General features: G+C 47.8%; 4 protein-coding genes and 1 non-coding gene across 5 annotated transcripts; 4 read left to right on the forward strand and 1 right to left on the reverse strand.

The window, feature by feature from the left end:
- The first annotated feature begins 81 nt into the window (after positions 1-81).
- BC939DRAFT_131911 (uncharacterized protein) lies at positions 82-7,443 on the forward strand. Its single transcript, XM_051550078.1, has 26 exons — positions 82-89; positions 362-563; positions 680-804; positions 898-1,018; positions 1,114-1,198; positions 1,278-1,379; positions 1,465-1,637; positions 1,727-1,853; positions 1,932-2,002; positions 2,092-2,345; positions 2,419-2,450; positions 2,530-2,590; positions 2,667-2,890; positions 2,981-3,151; positions 3,230-3,298; positions 3,414-3,622; positions 3,703-3,797; positions 3,880-4,372; positions 4,451-4,607; positions 4,702-4,806; positions 4,899-5,559; positions 5,649-5,984; positions 6,064-6,249; positions 6,337-6,441; positions 6,547-7,084; positions 7,185-7,443. The coding sequence occupies exons 2-26, from the start codon at positions 469-471 to the stop codon at positions 7,399-7,401; spliced, it is 4,812 nt and encodes a 1,603-aa protein (XP_051413102.1). The 5' UTR covers positions 82-89; positions 362-468; the 3' UTR covers positions 7,402-7,443.
- Positions 7,444-7,485: 42 nt separating this feature from the next.
- Positions 7,486-9,598, reverse strand: BC939DRAFT_476401 (integrator complex subunit 11-like protein; the record flags this gene model as incomplete). Its single annotated transcript, XM_051558589.1, has 2 exons — positions 7,486-9,213; positions 9,458-9,598. 2 exons carry the CDS (start codon positions 9,596-9,598, stop codon positions 7,486-7,488), a joined length of 1,869 nt encoding a protein of 622 aa, XP_051413103.1.
- Positions 9,599-9,770: 172 nt separating this feature from the next.
- On the forward strand, positions 9,771-14,790 carry BC939DRAFT_492321 (uncharacterized protein). The gene is made up of 11 exons (XM_051559520.1): positions 9,771-10,261; positions 10,338-10,448; positions 10,549-11,052; positions 11,179-12,069; positions 12,152-12,310; positions 12,401-12,520; positions 12,598-13,007; positions 13,091-13,226; positions 13,616-13,878; positions 13,979-14,345; positions 14,443-14,790. Exons 1-11 carry the CDS (start codon positions 9,959-9,961, stop codon positions 14,539-14,541), a joined length of 3,363 nt encoding a protein of 1,120 aa, XP_051413104.1. The 5' UTR covers positions 9,771-9,958; the 3' UTR covers positions 14,542-14,790.
- Positions 14,791-19,137: 4,347 nt separating this feature from the next.
- On the forward strand, positions 19,138-19,218 carry BC939DRAFT_t90. Its single transcript has one exon. It is a non-coding gene; the product is annotated as a tRNA-Ser (tRNA).
- Positions 19,219-20,265: 1,047 nt separating this feature from the next.
- BC939DRAFT_132189 (uncharacterized protein) lies at positions 20,266-21,026 on the forward strand. Its single transcript, XM_051550079.1, has one exon. It carries the CDS (start codon positions 20,368-20,370, stop codon positions 20,833-20,835), a length of 468 nt encoding a protein of 155 aa, XP_051413105.1. The 5' UTR covers positions 20,266-20,367; the 3' UTR covers positions 20,836-21,026.
- Positions 21,027-22,083: the final 1,057 nt, after the last annotated feature.

Genomic DNA, 22,083 nt, shown 5'->3' on the forward strand with positions numbered 1-22,083 from the left:
AAAAAGCTGCTGGTAGAAAGTTGGTAGATATGAAAGGGCAACTAAGACAGTGCTGACGATCTTTGTAATTTTGTGGAGTAAGTTAAAAGGTAAATGAAACAATGGCTCCCTCTTAACTTTCTCGCAGCAAAAAAGTGTATAGAAGAGGCGAGAAGATGATGGGGGAAAGGGGGAAGGATGGATGAAAATGAACGAGATGGTGAACCCAAAGAGCGCTGCGACAGGCTGTGGTACATATCATATGCAGAACGCCCTTAAGCGGGCCACCAAAACTGGTGTTCGGTATCCAAGGAGCAAGCTGAGCAAGCTTTCACCCCATGCTCTGACATTCTCCTCAACCAACTCTTTTCATTTCACTCAGGACTTTCTACTTTGTCTGCCAAGTCATTACACGCAGAAACGCCAGAAGCACCACGCATACACGACATACCTCATACACCGGAAAAAGACAGATACTAGGAGTGTGCAATGGGCAACTCTGTTTCCACTGTCACGCCATCAGCAGCGACAGCAGGCATCGACTCCTATGTGAGCGAACTAGGAGATATTCATTATGAGAAGAGGCAAGACTCGAAGCCCTGTTTTGATCAGCCTGCTCCTCGTACATATGATAAAGCAATAAAGCGTGCCTCTAACCAAGTGAATTTAAATAAATTGGTCTGTTCGCCCTCTGCGACAGTCTTGGGAGTGCCAGGTTTATGAAGACGATCCGTGGCCGTCAAAAGGAAGGGTCTGTCGTGGTCAAGATATTCGTCAAACCAGAAACAGGCTATTCTTTGAAGCAGATTGCCAGAATTTTGAATGGTACGCGTCAATAAGCACAGTCTATGGAATGGGTCAACAGCGTTCTTGGCACTCGGATAAATGCTAACACTGTGATGTGGAAACCGATTATAGAGGAACGGGAGAGTCTGGCTGATGTCCCAAACGCAATTGCCTTCCAAAAAGTGCTGGAGACAGACCGTGCTGGATACCTCATCAGACAGTACTTCTTCAGCAGCCTTTACGACCGCATCAGGTACATCTATAGCTGGCAATGAATAAGTCGTTCTCAGTGGTCTATGTCACCTGTATTGACCTTTTCTTCGATCAATTGGTGCAACATGAACATAGCACTCGACCATTCATGAACCTCATTGAAAAGAAATGGGTCACATATCAATTGCTCAAGGGTCTCGCAGACTCCCATGCCAGAAATGTAAGAGTGCACAAGCAGATGTTTGACATTACAAGCATTTGGACCAACCACATATGCTGATATTGTCATTGAATTGTAGGTTTATCATGGCGATATCAAGACGGAAAACTGCCTTATGACATCTTGGAACTGGGTGTACCTAAGCGATTTTGCTGGATATAAGCCCACATTCTTGCCTGAGGTGGGAAAGCGAATTATTTGCCTAAGGGCCAGGCAAGACTGAACAGCAGAAATATCAGGCTGACCACACTCTTTGCTCGCGTTAGGATAATCCGGCAGACTTTTCTTTTTTCTTCGACACCTCTTCTCGGAGAACGTGTTATCTTGCTCCAGAGCGATTTTATAAACCAGGAGTCGACACGGCGAAACAAAAGCAGGCTGAAGATCCGGAAAACATTTTTGCGGGATTGACGACAGCCATGGACATTTTTTCAGTTGGGTATGGCCATGCGTGCATGAAGAACTTCGGAGATACGGTTGCTCGCGTCGTTATATACATTGCTAACGTATTCGATTTCTTACAACCAGATGTGTTATTGCAGAACTCTTCTCTGAGGGGACACCCATCTTTTCGCTCTCACAAATGTTCAAATATCGCAGCGGAGAATACGATCCAGCACCATATATCAATAAAATCGAGGACGACCATATCAAAGTAAGAGATACCGCTCTGGCCTCACCAAGAAAGTAGCGTGCATTTGCGTCATCACTCTAACCGACATCGATATTCTAGGATTTAATTCGGCACATGATTCAGCTGGACCCATCGAAGCGATTCAGTGCCGATCAATACCTTGCTGAATGGTATGCCATATCATACATAGTATACACACAGACATTGAAATTAGGGACTTGGACTGAAACTAAACGCTCTTCTTATTGTCGCACAATAGGAGAGATCGCGCGTTCCCAAAATACTTTTACACCTTTCTGCATCAATATATCCATTCAGTAACAGAGTCTGCAGGGGAGTCGTCCAATTCCGGCACAGTCGAGAGTGCAGTATTCTCCAACAATCCAGACCCACAGGAACACCCACCGAAAACCGATGCGGACGAAAAGATTGAGAGAATCTACCATGACTTTGACAAAATCTCGTTCTTTTTGGGCCTCGGATCCCATCAAGCCAACGAAACTAGTGTTGAAGGTGGGTAATAGGACAGTTTGTTCATTCTTCTTCAACCAGGCCATTCTCTAAACGCTGTTTCTGTTGGCAATAGGTTCATCTATTGGGTCACTATCACAGGACATGGTAAGTAGCACTTGTATGCTGATGTTCTGGGAATTACATTGAGCCGCATCTAATTCATAACTTTACTATCTTTATTTAGCAATCCTTGTCGATAGCGAAAAAAATAACCTCACGGACTACGGACTCGCACTATGGACCAAGTAAGAAGCTGAGCCTTGGAAAGTCTAACAGAAAAGGCGACTAGGCATGACATTAACGCATGTGGTTTTTTTCAAGCAATAGATGAAGGTGCTCTTATTTTCCTGTCATTACTGTGTTCTTCTATGAGAAATACTGCTTTTCCCTCGTCCAAGATCCATGCGCTAGACATGTTATTATCCATCGGGAGACACGTAGCCGACGACATCAAACTAGACCGCCTTGTTCCTTACATCGTATCATGTTTAAATGACGAAGTCGGACTTGTTCGCGCTCACGCCTTAAAGATTCTTGCGAAAATGGTGAGCATACGCTTCAGATAAACTAGATGACACGGTTCTGGAACACACGTACTGATATATGAATCACGCTCTGCTGCTTCATGGTTCCAGCTAGACGAGGTGGAAACCCTGGATGTAATCAACGTGACGATATTCCCAGAATACATTTTGCCAGCATTGCAAGGATTCCCTTCGGACAAGGAAGTCCTAGTACGATCAGCATATGCAGGCTGCATAGCACAGTTTGCGCAAACTTCTCTTCGCTATTTGGAGCTTGCTCAGGTGAGTATCTGGCAGAAGAAGCATTTAGTCAACGAAAGTGTCGACCAAAATGCTCACAACTCATAATTTGATCTTTAGTTGTTGAAGAACGACGGTGCTTTTACAGGAAACGAGGGTGATGGGGAAGCAGATGGTTCTCCATACGAGGTATGTCAAGACAACGCTTTTTTCTAACGCTCTAAAATGTAACAGATGATATATTGATATATCAATATAGTCTTTGACACTTCCTCTACCCCCTCTATGTTTCTGCATTTTCTAGGCGACTTACGACTCTGCACTGCATGACTTGCAGGTAGCGATTGAAGACCAAATCCGTATTCTGCTTGTGGACCCAGACAGCAGCGTCAAGCGAGCACTTTTATCCGATATGACCTCGTTGTGTATATTCTTGGGCAAGCAACGCGTGGACGACGTCTTGCTATCGCATATGATTACCTATCTCAACGGGAGAGACTGGATGCTTCGCAGGTAGGGTTTGAGCGCAATACGCGACCAATTTCAGGTTTCTAGCACACCAACTAACATCTGTGCAATGACTCCACTTGCAGCGCCTTTTTTGAAAGCATTGTTGGCGTCGGAACATTCGTGGGCGGGCGCAGTCTTGAGGAATATATTTTGCCGTTGATGGTCCAAGCATTGACAGGTACGTATTGCGTGTCGTGGTTACCTCTCTCGGCGTAAATCATCTTTTCTAGTCCGGCTAATAACGTTGCGGATATATGTAGATTCTGAGGAGTTCGTAGTAGAAAAGGTCCTCAAGTCTTTGGCAAGTCTCTGCGACTTGGGCTTGTTCCAGAAAATGGCCATCTGGGATCTTGTCAGCGTTGTGGCTCCGTTGCTCTGCCATCCCAATCTCTGGATCCGCTATGGTGCTATCGGGTTTATTGCCTCTACTGCACAGCGACTACCTGTGGCCGATGTATGGTGCATGATCCATCCAATAATCCGACCCTTCATGAAATCAGACGTCGGAGAAGTAAACGAACTTTGCCTCAGAGAAAACGTCAAACCACCACTCAGCCGGAATGTCTTTGAGAGTTCAATCCAGTGGGCAGCCGTCGCCAACCGGACATCTTTTTGGAAACCTGTGCGAGAACGACCCGCTAATATGCGCACAGTCTCCACATCGTCTAATCATTCGATTGCTGTGCCGTTGGACCTTCATTCTACACGGTCCAATGATCCTTCCCCCTTCTTTGTTGTTGTCAAGTCAACAGAGTATGTTGTGCATGAGCGTCAGCGAACTGGATCGTCAAACCGGATTATAACTTACGTGGCTCTATTTGTATGCTGTAGGGACGAAAAATATCTCGAAAAACTTCGGTCGATAGGCATGACGCATGAGGACGAAGACAAGCTGGCTGCGATGCGGGAATATATTTGGAAGCTATCGAGGTCACGGCAGAGTGCCAGACCTAAAGGCCGCGAAGACGAGGTGGAAGGCATCACCAAGGTAGGCAGCCCAGCGGAAAGGCTTCGTTCGTCTGAGATATTAGATGATGCGCATGCTTTTAATGCAGTTGCCTCCCTTTTTTATTCTCGAGTAGGATGGTAGCGTGGATCTAAGGAAGATCGGTATCACCCCGCGCACAGTTTTCCTGTCCCCAGAGCTGATCGAGAAGGACTACAGTCTGACCCGTGTATATACTCATGTAAAAAGACCGCGATCAAACGGTGCAAGTGCCTTTAAAAACTCATCTCTTTACTTAACTAACATACGCTACCTTCCCCCTCTGTTGACTAGCTTGGCAAGGCAAAGTTGTACGACAATGCCCTACTGCATCCAAATCGGAAGATCGTAAAATCCAGCACAACTGGTAACATGTCCAGAATATCAAGCGAAAGCACCATCAACAGCTCGACCAGGATCAAGGACAGCTCTTCGGCTTCTATATATGACGGTACCCCATATGATCCCTCCGCCCCCGGACAGAGTGGAGCAAACCTTTATCTTCAGGCAGCATCCGAACGCCAGTCAACTGCTTCGTTTGCGTCCTCAATCGCACCCATCACATTTCAGTCCTCCAACTACGGCCAAAGTATCGTTCAATCGTTACCTAACAGTCCGGAGACATCAAGGACGAGGTCTCTCACCTCTAACATCGTCATGGATAAGAACTCAAGACGCACTCGAATTCTACTCACCCAGGGAAACACTGTCAGCTCAGAGTCTGGAAAGGCTGCGGCTGCAACTAGTATGACCGATACCAACGCACAGGGCATGATCGAACTTCCCGTGAACGAAAAAACGGTCCAGGATGTTATTGCCGGATCTGGTGTAGACATGCCGAAGCCGAACTCTTCGCCTTGGCAAGCTCAATTTGAGGCTGCTTATCCTGGAGGATCTTCACGAAATGCTCGAGGTTCTGAGGCGTTTGGCAGCAGAGTCCTCACTCACTCTGTCGGTAAGCCTACTCACTTTTTTTTCCCCCTCAAGTTATCATGAGATAACCACTTGACATGAACTCATTAACTTTTGCTCACTTTTTTATAGACGGAGGCAAGCGTAATCTGACAGAGCTGCTAGCGCACCAGACTCTGAAGGTCTTCCATTCACCCACGCATGATTTTGGTCCCAATGTTCCGCCACTCTCGAGGCATCGGCGTATGCACCGTAATAATTCCCAGACTGTGCGCAGTCAATGGAGACCCAAAGGGACTCTAGTGGCACATTTGGCGGAGCACAAGGCTGCAGTGAATCAGATATGTGTGTCGCCCGATCATAATTTTTTCGTATCCTGCTCTGACGACGGCTCTGTGAAGATCTGGGACACTGCTCGACTGGAGAAGAATGTCACCAACAGGGCACGAATGTCCTACAATGCTCTTGGTAACGATCTTATGTATTGACTCAACTCTCAGCATACTGCTTCCGAAAACTAACCTATCAAACTTGAATGACATTATAGGTGGCCGAGTGACATGCATATCGTTCATTGAGAACACACACAGCGTGGCAGCAGCATCGGACAATGGATCGATCCACATCTTCCGCGTTCACTACATTTCCGCGGGGAAGTATGGAAAGTGTGAGGTGGTGCGTAAGATCACTCTCGACGACGAGTTTGCAGTGACCATGGAGCATTACAACACAGGTATGTCGTTTAAAATAAATATCGAGCATGGCACGACGATTTCGTACCTGTACGCTCTAACTAACACTGTATATGACTCTCCTATAGAATCGCAATCCCTACTGGTGTATGCAACGAACCGTGGAAATATTCACGCGCTGGAGCTGGGAACGATGCGTCCAGCTTGGCAATTGAAGAACAATATATCACATGGTATGAGCTTCACTTTGCGCTCTGTATCACGTATTTGAATATCCTGTTGGAAAACTTCTTTTACGTTTAATAACTCTTGCCAGCTGCTCTTTCTTTGTTGTATAGGAGTTATCACGGCGATGGTCATAGATCATATGAAGGCATGGCTACTGGTGGGTACCAATAGGGGAGTGCTGACCCTCTGGGACCTACGGTTCATGATCGCCATCCGCACTTGGGTCCACCCGAGCAAGTCGAGGATCAGCCGACTCGTTGTTCACCCAGAACCTCACCCGTCATCCCGCGGAGGAAAAGTCATTATTGCTTCTGGCAGAAACGAGGTTTCTGTCTGGGATATCGAGCATGTTGAGTGTCGCGAAGTCTTTGGCGTTCGGAATGCGGACGAAAAGAAGGCGCTTTCATTCGACACATTCAAAGCGACAGAACCCCTTTCTGGAAGCGAACTACTTCGTAACTCCTTTACATCAAGCGACTCCAATGTCTCTGCTGACCAGAGCGTGCGAGCCGTAATATTCCCAGCCGACTGCGATTACATGATCACAGGGGGTGCGGACCGAAAGATGCGATACTGGGATACCGGTCGCGTTGAAATCTCCTACGTGATCAGCGGACACGACTCGCATGATCCGCCGCCCAAATACAAGTATGCTCATATGAAATGCCAAGTTGCATTCGCCTGTAAGATATCAAGTATACCGTCCAGATCTAATGCAGCATCCACTTCTTATTCAACTATCACATAGGACTGGCCGATTCGAGGGACTACCTGTGCACTACGAAGTAACCCCAGTGATGGGCGTGAAGCCAAGGAATACTGGGCGAAGCAACGTTATCACAGTCCAGCAGCAGCAGCTCTTGCGAAACCATCTGGATGCCATTATGGATATTGCGTTGACGGAGTTCCCCTGCATGATGCTCATTTCAGGGGACCGCGATGGAGTCATCAAAGTCTTTAGCTAGGGCAGCTATTTACAATAAATAGGCTATCAAACCCCGACTGAAAGGGATACTGCGATAAAGTGTTTACTGTACAGATAATGATGATCAATTGTCCTTAAGAGTGAGTGTAACAACAGACAATATCCTAGTGGCGAGGTCCTCATCCTCATAATCCCATCCAATCAACAGACCGCCTCGCTCAAACTCGTCCCCGTCTTCCGGTACCCTGATCTTGACGCTGCGGACCAGAATGGCGTTATCTTCGCGCATCAGCTTGATATGGTTTCCGATTGTCCTCTGAAGAGCGACGTAGACGAGATCCAGCGCATATACATCACTGTCCCAGTCCTGGTATGGATCTGAACCAGGACTCTTCGCACTGTCCGTATCCATGTCTTTGCTATCTCCTGTTTTGTCCATGTTTCTGTAGTACTCGGCCTCCTCCACAGCCAATCGCAACGTCATTGCATTGTACGCCTTTCGAACCTCGAAGCGCACTTTATGCTTGGCCATTCCGACCTTCTCCAGGGCCTCCTCTGCATCTTCCAGACGTATTGGCTTCCCATCGTTCATGACAAGCATGCCCTGGATCAGCACTTTGTCATTTGGTTTGAGTGTCGAAGGTATATTGCGGTTGAGGGATTCGGCGCTGTCGTCAGAGCTGTCATCGGGGCTGCTGGAGGATGTCAACCCGGCATTGCTATCCTTGAGGCCCTCAGATTGACGAATCAAATGTCGCTTCAACAGACTGGCAGACATCTCAATGGGGATCACATGGCTCGTCTCAATACTGATGGTCGTTCCATTCGCGGGATCGAAACACGGGATGCCGAACTCGGTCATGATCCTGGACTTCAGGTACCCCATCTGATTCTTCTCGCCATGGACCAAAACAACGTTTTTGGCCTCGCACTGTCGGATCAGCTGCATGATTCCTTTTGCATCTGCATGTGCACTGAAAGATAGATTCTTGACCTGAAGGTTGACTTCCACTGTTGTGAAGGCGTCTATTTGGATCTGTTTGTCGCCGTTCAAGACCTTGGAGCCGACTGTGCCTGCGACACAATAACCGGGCATGATGACCATGTTCTTGGGATCTGGTGCCCATTTTTTGAAGAGTTCGAGAGATGTACCGCTGTGGAGCATTCCAGGAGTCGCAAAGACGACCATGGGTCCTGGAGACTCCATATACGATCTGTCCCATGCTTTGATATGCTTGAAGTCGAACATGTTGCGCTGTACAAAGGTGCTCTTAATCTTTTCGTTCGTCCAGTTGATAAAGAGTCGATAGAAATGGTTCGCCTTTTCCGTCAGTCCTGCAGAAAAGTAGATTGGCACCTTTAGGTCCATGCGCTCCCAATAGGTCTCGATAAGAATACAAAGCTCCTGTGCTCGGCCCAACGCAAAGACCGGGATGATAACATTGCCTCCCTCTGCAACGCAGTCATGGACCTTTTTCAAAAAATCTCGCTCTCTTGATCGCTTTGAGTCGCGAATGGTCGTGGCGTAGGTTGATTCCGTGATCAGGACATCTGGCCGAACCTTGTCGATCCATGCACTGCCCAAGTGTCGATCTGGCGTCATGTTGTAGTCGCCCGTGTAGACCAGGGATTCCTCCCCCACTCGAATATAAAACATGGCTGCTCCAAGGACGTGCCCAGCGTAGTATGCACAGATCTCGAGATCGTCGTCGACCATGATGGTTTGGTGCAAATTGACAGCGATGACTTTCTTCATACAATCCTTAATGTTCTGACTGGTGAAGAAGTTGCGCTCCCCCTTTTTCTCAACAGTGATCTTGCGGTAGTCCTCCAAAAGGATAGGGCAGATGGCCTTTGTTGGATGTGTCATATAAATATTGCCGTCGTAGCCGCACATCTCCGTAAAGAAGGGCAGAGCCCCGCAGTGGTCAAGGTGGAAATGACTGATGATTACGCAGTCGAGCATCTCTGTGAAGTCACCCGTTTTCGAAATATATGAAAAATCTGGAAAGCGCCGATCATCTAGGAATTATAGAAAGATATTGCGAAGACATTGGCGTCAGATAAAGATGAGTCTTGTGCTTCTATACACCAACCTGGACACGCTGCAGGACCTTACCGTTAAACCCCATGTGCATTCCACAGTCGAGCATAATATTCTTTCCCCCGATCGTGACCAGGATACAGCTTCTGCCAACATCCTGTCCGGCCCCGAGTGGCACAATCTGGATGGTCATGGTGGTTGTTTGCGTGATGGAAGATTGTTGGCGCAAAGACGGTTGGTTGAACTGTGAACGAGGAATCTAACCTCTGTTAAAAAGTAGCGTGGCTTTGTACATCTCTCCTCACGCCTAACCTTAAGTTTTCTCACTTTGCCGCCCAATTTGTCTGCGACGCGACAGTCAGAACAACAACACATCCAGCATTTCCAAAAATCGACTCTTCTCATTTACCATCCCTCTCGTCCTGTCGCTGGAGTGGCACTCATCTCAACTGAATAGCGACTATTTGACCGCGGTATCAGGGAGTCTGTCAGCGAAACCGATTCCCCTCAAGCCCTTCAACCACAACTTTACAAGCGGTTATAGGGTCGCTATATGGAGAACGGAAAGTGGACGGCATCTCCCGATCAGTCTCTGCTGCTGAAATATGGCGCCAATGGATTGGATGAAGAAGAAGAGGAGGGGGAGGAGTCCAGGCTGGACTTGACCTTTGACGCCATTGACGCCGATATCAACTTGGACGAATCTATTAGGAGCAATCCCCGCTTGAACGCGCTCAGTGGCCATGCGAGCTCTTCAGGCATGACGGACACTAGCGAAAAAGCGCGAAAGACTATTGATCGGTGGAGTGCAAACACTGGAAAGCCCGCAACCATGACCTTGAAGGAGCAAGAAAAGGTATCTCATCTTTACCTCAATACTTCTAACTATTACGTGTGCCTAGGAAACTGAAGCTTCTTCGCTTTGTATTTAGATCATTGACGAGCTCAACAAACAGAATTTCAGTCTCAAGTTGAAAGTCTATTTTCTGGAGGATCGGCTAGCAAAGCTTTCTCCTGAACAACTAGACCAAGCAGCACACGAGGTAAGCCCTGTTATATTCGCGCTGTGTCTCAGTGGTTTTTGCAGGAGTATATATTAATAGGAAAAGCTTCGCCGCCCTGGCTTTCAACTACTCAAACTAGAACATTGAACTGAAGGTCAAACTACAGACATTGCTCTCTGAGCTGAAACAGTACAAGCGGCTCCTCATGGAAGCACACGCTGCCATTGAGGTTCTTCAGCAACAAAAGAATTGCGACCTTCAACACGGCATGTCGGAGGAGCAGGAGGACGAATATCGGAACGCAATTGCAGAGGGTCTGGAATTGAAGTCGAAGCTAAAGCAGTTATCGCAGCAGATGGAATCATTGGAACAGGACTTAAAGGCCAAAGACCTGGAGCTGCAGCAACTTCAGTCCCGCTTGGGAGAGATTGATGCGCAGGCGGACGTCATCGAGGACTTGAAGGAGCTGTCTGGAAAGTATGAGGACCAAATCAGAGAGCTCCACGACCAGCTCTCGGAGTACCAGCAGAATGAAACGCGGTTGCTAGAGAAGTCGAGAGTAGATGAGGGCTGGGAAGCACGGTATCGAGAACTCGAACAGAAACTCAATGCTTCGCTGGATATCAGATCTGAGCTGGAGCAGGTGCGTTTTGAACACGTACCTCTGTGCACATTTGCTGTGCTCAATGCTATCTCGTTCTAATGACAAGCTCTATTTTTTATTTATTGTTTTTTTATTATTATTGTTTTTTTCTTTTTTTTCATTCAGGAGCTTTCACTTACCAAATCAGAGAAGGCGGCGTTCGAAGACGAGATGAATCATCAGCTAGAGCAACATAGAGACGAGCTCGCAAAGGTTAGGATCGATGCTGCGGAACTGTCGCATCAACTCGAGCATGAGCGGGACCATATGCGCCAGATGCAGGATATGCACACCAACGACATGAACGCCCTTTCCGAACGATGGACGCTAGACCGTCAGCAACTGAGAGGCCAGATCTCGGATTTAAATATGGACGTGGAGGAATTTCGAAAAATGAACGAACAACTTGAGGCTCAGACACAGGACCTGATAGCATGGAGAAATGAGGATGCTGCTCGACACGACCAAGAACTGGCTGATCTGGTTGGTGAACTCGAAGATAAGACAGTTGAGCTGGCTCAGCTGCAGGATGAGCTTCATAATGCGCGCGACTTGTTGCAGGCAAAGGACGTGGCAATTGTAGAGCTCGAGAACAGGATTGAACAATTGGAGATGGCTCGGCGAGAAGCGGAAGCTGTCCATGATGAGGTGATTGCTAGGATGAAATCGGTAGGTGAAGGTACATATTGCTTTTTGTTGGCGATTGACCGTGGTATTGAAACTGACCGAATACTGAATGCTTCATGGTTTCTCTATCAGAAAATGCAATCTGGTTCGACTTTGAACGTGCAGGTTGAATCGATGTCCGCGAATGAATCTCAGCTGATGAGTGAGGAATTGGCACAGATCGGTGAGCACAACCGGAAGCTGGAGTCTCAGCTCCGCGTCGAAACTGAACAGCGAAAACTGTTTGAGCAGCTGAGCCGTGAACGAGATTCAAAGGGCCATACTAAATGGAGCGAAGAGCGGCAGCAGTTGGAGCGTGAATACGGCGAGCGAGTGGATGAGCTCGAAGAGGTGCGTGTATTTTGTCTTCGCTGAACCTTGTAGCGAGATTGTATACCCGTCCACTCATATTGGTTCGTATTTTACTCCGCAGAAACTTGCGGCGGCCTCAGAGCAAATTGCAGAACTTACGAGCGAGCTAAACGGCCGTGATGGTCATCTGCGCTACTACAAGGAACAACTCAGGGTGGCCTCCCAGCAGTCCAAGGAAATCGAGGAGCGCTACGAAGAAATGGAACTCAAGCTGAACTCTGTAAGTCGAAGCGTAGATTTGCATCTCACATTTTCTTTCGGTGGGGTCGCTATAGACGACACTAGTTAACAACTAAGCTGCTCGTTATAGGAACTGGAGGCAACAACAGGCGAACTTTTGGAAATCCGGCAGGAATTTGAGCAGATCAGGGCAGCCAGAGTTGAAAAGAGCGATCTACTCAGTTCTCAGTCTCAAGAAGTCGATCGGCTGGTACGTGCGCGGTCGGGTACAGTACTGCTGAGAGCTTGAAATGAATCTCTGTCGTTAAATTCGCTCTTTTGCTCCAGAATATGAAAGCTAGACAGTTGAACAACTCGGTGGCGGCTCTCGAAGATGAGAAAGAGCAACTGGAGACAGCCCTCCGTGATAGAGCAACGACCATTGCCATGCTGAAATCACGCCTGACGGAACTCGAGTTGCAGGTGTCGAAGAAGCAGCGAGACGATGATATTTCAGGCGAAACATCCAAAAGCGATCTTGTGGAACGAAACTCGCTTCTTCTCACAGTCCTTCAGCATCTAGAAAGCATTCTCGGCGGCGACAGTCGCTTGGACAACAACTTTCTTCCGAAGCCGTCTACCAACTTTGCTTACTTTTCAGAACACCTGCTCAATCGTCTCAAGTCCCTTAGTAAGCTGTTCATACTCTTTGAAAAGAAGGCAAAAGAGTTGGAAGACAAGTCCACTGGCCAGCTGGTGTAAGTCACCAAGGCAAAGCGCCATTTTTCGGTCTACAGGCCATAAGTCATCTATTAACTGTGACCATTATATGTTTTTGTAGCCACTTGAAAAAACAATTGGACCTGAAGCTGAGGCAACTGGATCGGTTCGAGACTATTGTGCGCAATGCAGCTGACCGTCAGAAAAAGTGGCGCGAACAGTTGGTCAAGAAGCAGACCGAGAACGAAGAATTGCAGGTAATGTTGACTGGTATATTCTTCCTCTCTCCCATACTCATGCATACACACACTTTCCTTTTTCTACACTCCCACAATGACACGAAGAGGCCAGCTGCGAGTGGTGTCCAAAAGCCATCCGTGGGTTTTTTGTGTTAAACCTTAGCATGCTGGCGCGGTGATCTAATCCGCGAGAAATGGATAGATTATAGGATGATCTTCGAAGACGGATATGATCATTTGAAAAGAGTTGTTGCTCAGATTTTTTTAGCAAACCTCGAGCCATTTGACCTACATTCTTTTTTTCCTTTCAAATACGCAAAAGTTATGATGTGAACGTTGATCTTTCTGACCATCATGCCTCCTTCCTTCCTTAATTTCGCCTGTGAACTTGACGGCGTGGAATGTAGGCTAAACATGCGCTATTGACAAAGACGATTGCGGAACTGAAGACGAGGTCAGGATCAGGCGAACGCTCAAGCGATCTTGAAAATCGTTGCAGACATGCTGAACGCAAGCTGCAGCTAGAAAAAACGCGAGCGATGGATGCAGAGGAGCGTTGGAATGCGCGACTCCGCGAACTCGAAAAGCGAACCAGAGATGCAGAAGAGCGAGTAAAGCGCGAGCGTCAAGGAGCCAAGGAGAAAGTCGCCGGTCTTCTTGATGAGAATAAGTATGGATTATCATTAACCTAGGGAGAACAAACGAGTTTTGCATCGATGTTAGTGCAGGCCATTAATTTTGACGTTCTTTTATTTTCGACTGGTGGATAGTGCTGCTCAAAAGGCAATTGAGAAGCTTCAGAGAAAGAACGCGCAGCTGCAGGAACTCGTGGACATTCACAATGGCAAACCTGGCAATCGAACCCTTGTGGACTCGCAGGGACCTGGCACACCCCTTGGCTCTCAACATCTGCAAAATTCTGCCCTTATTCGCAGTTCAACTGAACTAGGGCTCTCGAGAATGAACGACCAGCTCCGGAACGAACTAGACCAGCGATCCAAGGTTGTCGAGAAGGAGAGAGAGAAGACACGATCAACGCTTCGTGAGCTTGATGCAGTGAATGCACAATGCTTCAAGTTGCAGCAGCAGCTCAGCCAGCGAGAAAACGCTATTAAAAGCACTCTTTCCCGGATAGATGTAAGCGACCATACCCTATACCTCGCTTATCTGGCTCTCTGGAACGCATTGAACGCTCTTGACACTGATCTTTTTTTTTTTTTATTATTCTCCTCAGATGCTGAGCCAGAGAAGGGAAGTTGCTGAGAATATGGCCTTGCGTCAAGCAACCGAGGATCTCTATCGGACCCTTGAAATCGACGATGCTTGGGAGTAGACATTGTCTTTTACTTTTCCATTTTTGTTACCCTTCTACTCTAGTCCTTGTAATTTTACATGTGTAGTACCTCAATAATACCTGTTTCCTCCGTCCATCTTGTCAAGAAATTGAGTAAACGTATCGATCTGGGAATGGACTGACAAATCCAAAAGTGACAGAGCGAGAAGGTACACGCCAGGAATGCTTCAGGCCGATCTCGCGTTGGGAGGTTAGATAGTTACCAGTTGGTACTCAAAGAAATGGTACGCAATTAGATTATCTTTTATTCGATTTAAGAACATAATTATATTTACTATGCAAAAATATTGTCACATGGTCTGCAATAATTGAAGAAGCGCAGAGATATACGTTTGCTCTGTCTCGAGTTTTTTTTTTAGAGAATCCTCAGAGGCATGGGATTTATTAACTGTGGTCTACAGGAAACCTGCAGGCGGGACAGAAATCAAACAGTAAGCTGCCCGCTCCGACTATGTCGCAACGGACCCGTATTTCATAATCAATGACGGTGAATTGATGGCCTCAGCCCCCTTCGTGCGCGAAAGTCATTCTTTAGTCACGGTCCTTTGACATTTTAAGAAATTGACATCTTTCACATTGGATGCTTGTCGTTGCCTCAGGGTAGATCCCATAAAATCATTGCTACTACGTCTGTGCTCTCTTTCACAACTGCGTCCCGGGCGCGTTTGCTCATGGTAGTCCCATTTTCTCTTTCCCAGGCGATGGTGACTTTGCATCGTTTTTGTTCCAGATCTCAGTCCGTCCGAGCTCCTCGATGGCCTTGACAAATCGACCAACCATGTATCTCGCGATCGAAGTCGTCGTCTTGAAGAGGCTCACCCAGTCCTTGGTGAGAGCTACTGGTGTCAGTCCGTGGTATAAACCTTGGACCGTCCAGGTCGCTTGATGGTCGTTCCTTCCCTCGTTCTCCACCCGATCGAATGCGCTGCTTGCTTGCCGGATCGCCGATGCTCCCTTGATCTTGTTCTCAAATGCTTGCCAAATGGCCTTGTCTATCGCCTGTGTGAAGCTTGACCCTTGCCCTCTCGTGGCCTGTCCTCGCTTCTTGGTTTCCTTTTGCCTCGCCTCTCAAAGCTTTCGCTCTTTCCTCTATGCTCTGCGCCCGTCCAGGTTGGTCCCTTCAATCACTTCCTGCCAACCCACGCGGGGCCAGGGCATTTTTTTTTATTAACAAGGATCCTCACCGACATGAGATTTGTAGTCCACAGAGGCTGTGCCCCATAACGTCCCCTACAAGCAGCATAGCTACATCCATCCCAGCCTACACCGACACAGATGTCCTGCTTTCATAATTGCTGACCGCATGGGCAAGTACCGCACGTGCCTTGCGCTTTACGCGACCTGCTGCTTTTTTTTTTTTTTTTTTATTAACATAAATCCACATGAGCACGAGACGCATGGTCTGCAAAGGCCTTGAAGCCCCAGATGCTCTCCATGCATGACAGAGCCGCGTCCCCTAACGTTACGCTACCAGTTACGCCCGTGGCGTCTCTTAGTCTGATCCCTATACTTTTAGGAACTTCACTCTTCTCCTTCCTCCCGTCCTCTCCATCACGTCCAACCTCATACGACCCTAGTACTGACTCAGCAATCGTTCGTCCGCCGTCCTTGATAGCTGTTGCGTGTTCAATGCTAACTCCTGCCGCTGAGGACGTCCAGAGGCAACCCCGCGGCTACCTGTGCCGCCCGCTACGCCGGGGGTCGGTGCGGGGTCAGGGCATTTTTTTTTTATATATGTATAACAATTTGTCTCTCGAGTCAATTGACTCTGCGAATCTATCAGACTAACTGGCAACGATCTACCACAGTTGTCGCAGGGCCAGGGCATTACAAAAAAAGAAAAAAAGGCCGCTTCCAGGCTCATCCGTATAGGCGCGTTCCAAAATCTATGGTATAAAAGGGTAATTTCCCGTGATCAATCATGTTACGGGAAATCAGAATCGGGGCAAGATAAGGTAGGCTTGTAGGGGAAGGCGATGAGCGGGCAGGGTAGGTAAGGAGTGAAAGGGAAAAGGGAAAAGTGGAATAAACTTTAGTCAAGTCGCAAAGGGTATTATATCTTTCTCTGGGGGTCGAAACCGCTTTATTATTCATAATATTCTTCGCGTTTATATACAGAAGTGGGGCCCGGGTTGGCGCTGCGCTGACTAATCTTCAAGTGTAAATGTATATGGAGAGAGTGAAGGGGATGGAGATGAGATGGAGATGAGATGGAGAGCGTCCGGAAGCCGGTCTGGCTTGGGCGCAGCTCAGACAAAAAGAGATGTCGAGCCGCAGCGGCGAAAGAAACATTCGTGCAGATAGAGAGGTTGTGCGATTAAAGATATGTTTTTTTTTTTTTTTTTTTTATAACAACTTGTCTCTCGAGTCAATTGACTCTGCGAATCTATCAGACTAACTAGCAAAGATCTACTATCGCTGTCCTCACCACCAAAGCGGAACCGATCCACAGTCGCCAAAAGACAGGTCACATTCCCCGGGCCTGCCCCTAGGGCCTGCGCAACAATTGCCACACCTCATCAGTGTGTTAAAAGCTGAAAACACCTTGTTACAAGAAGGGTATCTTCCCCATCCCCTCCATGGTTGTCAACCGCCTCCTCCCTTGCAGGCAATCCAGCAGCGTCCGATCCGCTGCGTCTGGGTCAAGCAGGGGGCCAGGGCAGCTCCCGTTTACATGGTCAGCGAGTAATGCACCACACGGACATTGGTCATCGTCGCTAATATATCCATACCCATCACTCCAGTCCCCTCTCGGTCCCTTGTATGGAGTTCGTTTCATCTTGGCTGTGATCCCCCATTCTCGCTCTCGAGCAATGGTGGCCTTGCAGCGTGGTTTCCAGATCAGCTCCGTAGCTTTCTCCTCAATAAAGCCGACGAACTTGTGAATGACCTGGCGCGCAATCGACGATGGCGAGGTAAATAGACTGCCCCACTCCTTGATAAGGCTGACGGGTGTGATGCCACGGCATAAATCGCTGATGCTCCAGGTCAGATCCGGAGAGCGGTCATGATACTCGTCGCCTTTGAGCATTGATCGGGTCCCGGCGATACAGGATAGACCTCGGATGTGGGTCTCGTTGTTAGGACAAACCCATCGAATGGGTTTCGGTGCAGCAGCGGCGGCTCCAGCGCGGATCCTATCACGCTCTTGCTGCTTCTTGCTGTTCTTGTTGTATGCGGTCGTTGCAGCTCGTCCCCACTTATCAATCTGCTGTAGCCCTTCGCGCCAGATCGCCTTGTGGACATCTCTAGTAGCACTGCACGTCCACAGGTGATGGTTGTCTTCGTCCTGAACATCGCAGACGCAGCAGACACGGTCAGGATATAGACTCGGGTGGCGAGCCTTCATGGTATTCAGGGTAGGCAGCATACCATGCAGCTTCTTAATATGATGTGTCCTCTGGGACGTATCAGCAGCACTGCTGAAGAACGTGTGCACAGAGCGCTTGTCGTGGACATGGGCAAGGGTGGACCGCCACTCCACGTCGGCAAGATCTGGTATCGCTCTCTTGACACGACGTTGGGTTGTCCAGGCCTGATGACGCCTGATTGTCGTCTGCTGCTTGAGTAGCTGCCGCAGATCATGTTCCACAAGATGATCGTGGCAATGTGCAAAAAAGCGGATGTCTTGCTGCTCGCTTAAATCAACCGACCAGGGCATTGACTCGACTCGGACGGCGGCTGTCGCCACAGTGTCTGCAAGATTGTTGCCAGTGTTGGTGCTGTGCCCACGGACCCACCTCACCTCCACCGACCCAGACCGATCCTGGACAATTTTGTGTAGTGCTGCCCAGTGTCCAGAGTACGTACTACGGAACCGCTTACGAGGTAACGTGTCCGCACGGGAACGCACAAGCTGCTGGTATTGTTGCACGACCGCTTGGTTGTCGAGCTCCACAATAATGTTTTGGTCTGGTGGTGCAGATAGGATGGCAGCTAGGAGACCCATGAGTTCTGCTTTTGCTGAAGAAGCGTACCCGTCTGTGCGGCCCTGCACACACCTGACCACGGGCTGCGATCGATCAACGACCCCAAAGGCCATGGCTACGTCTTCTTGACCAGTGTTAATCAAAGAGCCATCGGAGGAGATGACTCGCGGTGCTGTGTTGTCGACAGGAGATTCTCGCAGCTGTGACACAGCAACTGCCTCAGCGTGTGATAAGCTGACTGGTCCAATTGTGGTTCTGTCTGGATATAATGTGCCCACCTCCTCAGACAGCTGGTGTACAGGCAGCAATGGATACGTTTGGCGTTGAGGCAGTAGACGCAACTCTCGTTGTTGTTGACGCTGTAGTCGACGTTCGCTGTTACGCAGGCGTCGGCGCTCCCGTGCCTGCTGGGTACCGTACTGGGCATGTATCGCTTGCGATGCACGTGCGCGTTGTGAGTTGATGTCTTGCAAAAGTGCTTTTCTGCGCCGAGCAGCAGAGTCTAAGGCAGCCTGTGCGCGTCCTCGTAGGCGAGCCAGGACGGTGCCACGTGCAAATAAAGGGCATGTGCAAATAAGGATGTGTGCAATTAGAGATATGTGGCTATGTGCGGCATATGTAGGCCCGTAGGCCGCTGCAATCACGGGTCAACATGGCCGAGCGGTTAAGGCGTGAGACTCGAAATCTCATGGGATCTCCCGCGCAGGTTCAAATCCTGCTGTTGACGCGAAACTTTTCTTTTTGGACTAAGAATACTTTTTTGAACTACTTGACAACCCATGCGGAAATCCATGTAACTCGTTTAGCCTACGGCTTAAGCCTTTTCTGTGTTCACGAGGGCACGAGGGAGTCTATTGTTTTCGCTCAGGTTGCCTGTCTTTGGCAAATGCACCGAGTATTAATATTTTACTTGGATATCCTACAGGAGTTGTTGGAGAAGTCTGGCAACTCAGGTTGCAAATAGATTATCCCATACTTTTTGTATGACTTCGAAGACTTTCATCTAAGATGCTCAGGTATACACATTACAGGGATAATTGAGGCATATTTAACTTGGATCCAATAAACCTACTAAGTAAGGGAGTTAATACTTCCTTCCTCGACGCGAAGTTAGGATGCGCGTGCAACATGCGGTGCAAGTAGTTGGTATGTTCAACAACCTATAGAGCACGTCAGTAGACTTGTACTCATTTGTTGTGAATGTTTTTTAGTACTTTTGACGGAGGTGATACCGCTTTTTTTCTTTTTCTTTTTTTATCTCTCACAAAGAAACAAAGGATTGAAGGTATCAAAGGAATAATCATTAGCAAGTAGGACGAACTAATAAAAAAATATATACTGAACCAACATTCCCCTACATCGCTGGGTCAACTTTATAGGGTTCCTAATGAGAGTGCGTTTACCTGCCCAGAAGATATGTCTGTTAAGAGGCGTTCATTGTTACTAAGCCGCGACTTTGTAGCGAGAACACTGGTTGGGTGGTGTAGCGCTTACTTGATATGTTCACCCGACAAGAGAAAAAATTAGTTGATCTGCAGTGGTATATGGGAAATGAAATAGGGTTCTTCCTATCTTTCTCACTAGGAAGGGGTGACACTCATGAGGGACCGCGCAAGGGAAACGTGCGGTGCACGAGACAAACAGCAGTGGTATAGTCTAGTCTAGAGTGATGCGTGTGGTGTGGCATTGCAAACCCAACGTCGTCTCTCTTTTCCCAGAATTCCATAACGAGGGTTTTTTGCTGCATCGACCAAATAAAAATGGAAACAATATCATGCTTTGCTCTTGTGCTCAGTTCACTTATAAATTATTTTTTTCGCACAAAATCCCGGTAAACGAAAAAGTAATTTAGTCCAACTGTCTTTCCCAATGTTCGATGGAAGAGAGACTCCTAAAAATAAATGCTGACCACTCCAGCTGGATGATCCATATGGGGAAGTCGAAGACCCAGTGGGCAGAGAAAAATAAGAAACAGGACGAGCACCTCGCTCTTCTCTTCTTATTATTCAATCAAAGTGGGCGAGTTGGATTACGATCGTGTACAGCTCCGAAGTGTTGTGTGTGCCTGGGATTCAATCCAATTTACAGATTTTTTACCTTTAGGGTCAACGTACGCTCGTTCGTTCTAGAATATCTATCCTCGTCCGCCTGTTCTTTCTTCGGGGGTATTTATTGTTGTTCAAACTCTCCAGGATTTCCTTTAAAGACTGAACTGTACCGCTGTCATGGCGGCCTCAAAAAAGTGGCAGTAGTGTGGTTAGAAAGTACAAGGATCAGGACCAATGTCAGTCATTTTACATCTGGAGCTCATCAGCAACGGACAAAGTCAATAACAATAAGATAACAGTGCTGTCTCTGACGGACAAAAGAAGGAGAGGAAAAGAGCAAAGGCACTTTTATGTTGATGGAATGGATAGCCTAGATTCGTAATTTAATGCTTCGTATAACTTCGACTTTGTCGTCTTCGAGTAGTGTCAGACCCTGCCCCTGCCATACCATGAACTTACATGGGGCAAGTACTATAATGTTCAGACAGGCCCTTTTTTGAATATGGGATATCTATCAGCTGGCTATGGAATCCTTCTATACTTTCTGTTACCGCTCATTGTTGTTGCGCATAGGGCAAGAGGCGTTGAACAAACCGGACAAGATTTTGTGCGTCCAAAACCTCGCTTCCTAAACCTTGCTATCGAAGGTGAGTGTGACCCTGCGACTCTTCTGGATGGACAAAATACCAATAGTCCAGTTCACGAGGATGGCAAGTCTAGACATTAGTGTTTTAAGTTAAGCTGCGATGGCGTGCCTGTGTGTGTACTCCAGCCAGACTAGCCCAGCCATTGACAAAGAATGAGGGAAAGGAGCTCCAATCGCCGTTTTTTTTTTGTCTTTGTCCATGTCTCTTACGGACGAGGGATGGGCGGACTACGATTTATTTGTACGACTGGGAACGGTGCTGCACTTTCTAGACTAATAAAGCGTGGGTAGGCATCTTCCACGATTTCCATTTCCTCTGTAATGTTTATTTCGTGCTGTAGTTCGTTCGTTCGAGGTTGTTGTTCGCCACCGGTACACTCCAGAGAAGTTTGTATTAGTTCGTTAGCCTGGAAGAAATACAACAAAAATGAGTCCACATGGACTCATCTGGAAATGCAATGGGCTGAGATACACCGTAGGTACCGTAATCTATTTGATGACTACACAACTATCCGAGGATGCGAGAGTGCTCACTGAGGATCAAGGAGTCATCTGGATTTTATTTCCGCCCAGCTGCTTCCTCAGTTTTCTCCGTTCCCTCCGTATCGAGGTGTCAACGTAGACTATAGGAGCAAAGGGAAAGTATAAACATGACGACGAACCCAGGTAGCGGGGGTTAGCAAGTACCATTTAGTAAACTACAAATATTATTCTAGTCTATACGCATGTGGGTAGGAGTGTGTGCTGCCACAAAGGCACGGTTGCACAGTTCCAAGGGTCCGTCTCGTCGCAAAAAGACAGCGATCTGTCCAAAAGCAGGAACAACTTTGCACCTGCGGTCCCGAAGAGCATCCTTAAACGACATAGGGCACACGCTCATAAATAATAATAATAACAA

The sequence above is a fragment of the Gamsiella multidivaricata genome, assembly GCF_025024155.1.
Source record: "Gamsiella multidivaricata strain RSA 2152 chromosome Unknown BC939scaffold_26, whole genome shotgun sequence".
Taxonomy (NCBI): Eukaryota; Fungi; Mortierellomycota; class Mortierellomycetes; order Mortierellales; family Mortierellaceae; genus Gamsiella; species Gamsiella multidivaricata.